Below are 5,812 nucleotides of genomic sequence, written 5' to 3'. Positions count from 1 at the left end.
TCTTCTTTTCTTTTCTTGTAATTGTTAGATGAAAAACATGATTTCGTGGCTGTTCTTGTTTTCTAGCATGAACTAATCACGTTTTCTAAGGCCTAGGATTCAGCCCTAGGCCGAATATTCAATGGTTTAGTTATGTAATTGCTGCTTATTTATTTAATTCCATGGATTGATGATTTTGATTTCATTGTTATCATTGTTCTCTAGTTGTTTCTAATCCTTGATTGATCACCTAGGGTTACTGCATCTAGAATTTAATCAATTTAGGGTGAGGACAACCAATCAATCCCTAATGTGAGTGATAAACAATATAGGGCTTAGCAATTGGCTAAAATCTGATTGTGTGAAATCAATTTTAGATCACCTAGGGTAGACGCCATGCACTAGGGATTTAATTGCATTTATTTTCTCATATAAGCTTAATGAATTCTGTTTGTGCATTCCTATGTAGATGCCATGCATAGGTCACATATAGAGTACAAGAACTAGGGTAGACGCCATGCACTAGTTTATACATTTGGGGAATCATGCATTTCATGCTATGCCATAGGTGAATATGCGAATGCATTCATCAATAGGAATTAAAGGTTTCAGAAATTGCACCATGACATTGGATATGAGGTCTAGTGGTAAAGTCCTAGAGTCCTAGTATCATCTATCAATCTATTTTCACAAGATAACTTGCTGTTTCATACTCTTTGCTAGTCACGCATCTTAGTTTTTGTTTAGGATTAATTTGCTGTTTTCAAGTCATACAAACTCCCTCCCATTCGTGTGTGTGTGCGTGCGGTTTATTTCAAGTGAGCAGCTGCCCTAGGCTTGACAACTTGGGCAGCCACTCGTGTCTTGTTTTCTTGTTTCTTTTTAGCACTGGGATTATCATTTAAAGATCAACAATAGTCCTCGTGGGATTGACCTTTCTTGCCATCTATATTATATATAGATTCGTGCACTGCGAGTATTAAAATTTAAAACGAACAGTTTTTGGCGCCGTTGCCGGGGACTAGATTTGATCTTTGTGACAATCTTAGTGCGTTCTTTTAGTGTTTTTATTTAGTGATTATTTGCTGTTTTCTTTTTCTTAATTTGTTTTCCCTTTGTCCTTGTTCGTGTGCCGTGAGTCATAGTTGTAGGATTGTGTTTAGTTTTTCGTTTTTAACTTGTTTTAGTTTTCTGATTTTCGTATTTATTTAATTACATAGTTTATTTATTTCAAAAAAAAAAAAAAGAGTCCGAAAATTACTTTTCTCTTGTTGTTCAATTGTGGTTCTAATGTGTTTGTCTCTTATTTTGTAGGTACTTGTGCATGTCCCAGCCAGATCCTAACAAGTCAATTGAGGACACTCATTTGGATGAGAGATTAGCCCAAATCAGGTTGTTTTCTGAAAAGAGTAAGGCGGAGTTAGTTCGAGCAGCAACACGTCTACCTTTGCCATCCCCTACGCCGTCTCCTACATCTTCATCAAGCTCTCACCAATTTGAAAAAGTTATGGCCGAGGAAGACAACGTGGAACACATGGGGGATCTAGACATCCCGACCATCCCTGCTTCCCCTTCGAGCATTGCTTTGCCACCTGCTGCAAGAAATTATGAGCTCAAATCTTCTCACTTTAATATGCTACCCTCTTTTCATGGTTTACCTAGTGAAGATCCGCTAACTCACCTTAAAGATATATTTAATGCTGTGAGCTTTTTGCCCTTGACAAGTGTGAATGAGAATCAACTCAAGATGAGGGTGTTTCCTTACACTCTGAAGGATAAAGCTAAGTTTTGGCTGAATTCTTTGAAACCTGGATCACTGAGGACTTGGGATGAAATTGAGAAGAAGTTCCTAGAAAAGTTCTTTTCATCTCAAAAGAAGGATATGCTGCGAGATATGATTATGCAGTTTTCTCAACAAGATGAGTCATTCTCAGAGGCTTGGGAGCGTTTTAATACATTGCTACTTCAATGTCCACATCATGGACTTCCTTTGAACTTATTGATGCGCATATTTTATAAAGGACTAACCCTTGCGAGTAGGAATGCTGTGATTAATTTTTCAGGTGGTTCTATCAGGAATAAGACAGCCCAGGAAGCCTCTGACCTCTATGAAGAGATGGCAAGAGAAACAATGCATTCAGATACTCGAGGTAAGTGCGCTGGTGTTAATGAGGTCAATACTTCTAATAATCTTGCATCTAATGCGCAGATCGCTCGGCTGGAACGCAAGATGGATGTCATACTTGCCCTAAATCAGAAAGCTCCATCATTGGAGGTTTGCGCCATTTGTGCTACACCTGGACATGAAACGATTTCTTGCCCTCATGGTGCCGATTTCCCTGAGTTTGTGCAAGAACAGGCCACCATGCGGAACTCATATAATCAGAGGCCCAGGAATGATCCATTCTCTCCTACTTACAACCCAGGGTGGCGGAATCATCCCAATTTCAGGTGGAGTAATAACCAGAATCATCAGCAGCCTCAAGGTTCATTTCCACAACATCAGGCACATTAGGGCTATCAACAACAACAGCCTCAGAAGAAGTCCTTGGAAGATTTGATTGCATCCATGGCTCAGAGCACACAGTCTTTCATTCAGAAGTCAGAGACACATATGCAGAAGACTGATAGGGCCATTGCGAATCTTGAGCAACAAATGGGCCAGTTAGCTACCGCACTGAATCAAAGAGAGCCAGGGAGACTTCCAGGGCAAGTGATCATTAACCCCAAGAACAATGAGCAGGTGAATGCAATTACTCTCAGAGGGGGTAAGATAGTTGGGAAAGAGGAGAAAGAAGTTGTGGAGGAAGGTGTCGAGTCAGAAGATGCACCTGAGATCATAGCCGAACATGTTAAGGGTACCTTAGACTCTTCTGTGCCATCTTCAGGCAACCATGTGGTAGTTCCCAAGGGTTTTCCCTTACCTCAGGTACAATCTGACCTTTCTAAGTTGATTTCTATACATGCTCCTTTTCCTAGCAGGTTGCAGAAGGCTAAAAAAGAGGACCCTCTGAAGGGTGTTATGGAGATATTCAGGAAGGTGGAGATCAATATTCCCCTTCTAGATGCGATTAAGAAAGTGCCAAGGTATGCAAAGTTCCTCAAGGACTTGTGCACAAACAAGAGAAAGTTCAAAGAGTTCGAGACAGTGAAGGTCTCGGAGGAGGTTTCAGCAGTGCTTCAGAGGAAGCTACCCCCCAAGCTCAAGGACCCAGGCAGCTTCACTATCCCTTGTATCATTGGGGACTGTAGATTTGAGAAAGCTCTCCTTGATTTAGGTGCTTCTGTGAATTTAATGCCATTTTCTGTGTATGAGACTCTGAATTTAGGTGAGCTGAAGGCGACCTCTGTGAGTATCCAGTTAGCTGATAGATCAGTTAAGTACCCCAGAGGAATTTTGGAAGATGTACTTGTGAGAGTAGATGGATTGATATTGCCGGCTGATTTCCTAGTTTTGGAGATGGAGGCCGTACCTATGTATGAGGCACAATTACCCTTGATACTTGGTCGTCCCTTTATGGCCACTGCAGGTACAAAAATTGATGTGCAACAGGGTACACTAACTATGAATGTGCAGGGACAGACCATTGAGTTCAGAGTGTTTGAGGCACTCAAACTACCCAGTGATGAGCATGAGTGCTTTAGGGTGGATGTTATGGATTTGGTTTGTCAACAGGTGTTTAATGTGACTTGTAGCAGTGATCCGTTGGATAGGGCTTTGATTCATAGCCCTATGGCTGTGCATGAGGATGAGCAGGTTGAGAACATTTTGGCTCACTTAGAGGCCGTACCCCGCTGTTCAGGTATGTATATTTCTGCTTTTGAGCCTTTACCTGTTTCTGATACAAAACTTGTACCCTCTGTGTTGCAGGCACCTAAGCTAGAGTTGAAGGATTTGCCTGAGCATCTGAAGTATGCTTATTTGGGTGAGGGAAGCACATTACCGGTGATCATTGCTTCCAACCTCAATGCAGAGGAAGAAGAGAAATTGTTGAGAGTGCTGAGAGAGCACAAAACAGCAATTGGGTGGAGTATTGCAGATATCAAGGCAATCAGTCCCTCGAGGTGTATGCACAGAATATTGTTGGAGGATGGAGCTAAGCCGACTAGAGAGGCTCAGCGTAGACTCAACCCAGTGATGAAGGAAGTTGTGCTGAAGGAGGTGCTGAAGTTGCTAGATGTGGGTATTATTTATCCCATATCAGATAGCAAATGGGTGAGTCTGGTGCAGGTGGTTCCTAAGAAGTCTGGTGTTACAGTGGTCAGAAATGATGCAAATGAGCTGGTGCCAACTCGAGTACAGACAAGGTGGCGTGTCTGCATAGACTACAGGAAACTTAACTCAGGTACTCGGAAAGACCATTTCCCATTACCTTTTATTGATCAGATGTTGGAACGTCTTGCAGGTCATAGCCATTATTGCTTTCTAAATGGGTAGACGCCATGCACTAGTTTATACATTTGGGGAATCATGCATTTCATGCTATGCCATAGGTGAATATGCGAATGCATTCATCAATAGGAATTAAAGGTTTCAGAAATTGCACCATGACATTAGATATGAGGTCTAGTGGTAAAGTCCTAGAGTCCTAGTATCATCTATCAATCTATTTTCACAAGATAACTTGTTGTTTCATACTCTTTGCTAGTCACGCATCTTAGTTTTTGTTTAGGATTAATTTGCTGTTTTCAAGTCATACAAACTCCCTCCCATTCGTGTGTGTGTGCGTGCGGTTTATTTCAAGTGAGCAGCTGCCCTAGGCGTGACAACTTTGGCAGCCACTCGTGTCTTGTTTTCTTGTTTCTTTTTAGCACTGGGATTATCATTTAAAGATCAACAATAGTCCTCGTGGGATCGACCTTGCTTGCCATCTATATTATATATAGATTCGTGCACTGCGAGTATTAAAATTTAAAACGAACAATGAGATATCTTGAGAATTTGAGGGAGTCTTTAAAGAGAAATTATATAAGTTAAAAATTTATAGGGGTGCGAGGTGAGAAATTTGGGGGTGTGAGAATAGCAGTGGTCTTTCATTTTTTTTTTCTTTTTGTCTTTCATTTTTTTTAATTTCTTTTTGTCTTTCTTTTTCACCATATACATGTACAAAACGCTATACACAAATGATTATGTACGTAATAGAACAAGCCTTTTGGCAAGCCTGCCCAACAACTAGTTATTGGTCTGAGAATTATATTAGTTTAATAATTAATTATATATTTCTTATATTCCCACACGCCTGTTCTATTTCTCCACCCACCTTATTTTTACACCCACTATTAAATTTAAAATAAAAATATAAAAACACTCTTCCTACCTTCCATTATTTTTATAATACTCTTTAATATATTAACTCAAACACTCACCTATTAAACACTCTTCCTACCCCCCTTAACTATCATCCCACCTACCCATCTTTTTCCATAATACTTTTCTTTCATAAATCCTAATACTATTTTGTCACCAAAACTAAAAATCAATGATACTATTTGATTGATGCTCATACATCTATTAAAATGTATGATTATTCTAAACACTAAACCCTTTTTATTTATTTATAGTTTCAGAACAAGAATTCGTTCTATTTTAATGTTTATTTTAATTTAGAAATTGAATATAAATGTTAGAGATTTAATTTAGAATTTATGATTGAATTATAGGATGGGTATAAGATTCGTTTTCTTCAATTTGGACAACAATAGGTGGGTGAAATGATAGTTAAGGGGGGTGAAAAAGAATGTTTAGTAGGTGATGTTTGAGTTGGTAACTTAGTATATCAAAGGGTATTATAGGAATAAAGTGACAGGACTGCCACCGAATTCCACCCTGAAA

At 39.5% G+C, this 5,812-nt stretch overlaps 1 protein-coding gene across 1 annotated transcript; it reads left to right on the top strand.

Moving 5' to 3' along the window:
• The first annotated feature begins 2,548 nt into the window (after nucleotides 1–2,548).
• On the top strand, nucleotides 2,549–4,417 carry LOC147283209 (uncharacterized). The gene has a single exon (XM_086248381.1). The coding sequence runs from the start codon at nucleotides 2,549–2,551 to the stop codon at nucleotides 4,415–4,417; it is 1,869 nt and encodes a 622-aa protein (XP_086104507.1).
• The last annotated feature ends 1,395 nt before the right edge of the window (nucleotides 4,418–5,812 follow it).

The sequence above is a fragment of the Dryas octopetala genome, chromosome 6 (assembly GCF_963921425.1).
Source record: "Dryas octopetala chromosome 6, drDryOcto1.1, whole genome shotgun sequence".
NCBI classification, from domain to species: Eukaryota; Viridiplantae; Streptophyta; class Magnoliopsida; order Rosales; family Rosaceae; genus Dryas; species Dryas octopetala.
The sequence above is the reverse complement of the archived record's forward strand: the minus strand, read 5'-3'. Positions and strand labels throughout refer to the sequence as shown.

Coding starts and splice junctions, on each gene's coding strand:
- LOC147283209 (XM_086248381.1), top strand. CDS start 2,549: ATGGCTCAGAGCACACAGTCTTTCATTCAGAAGTCAGAGACACATATG.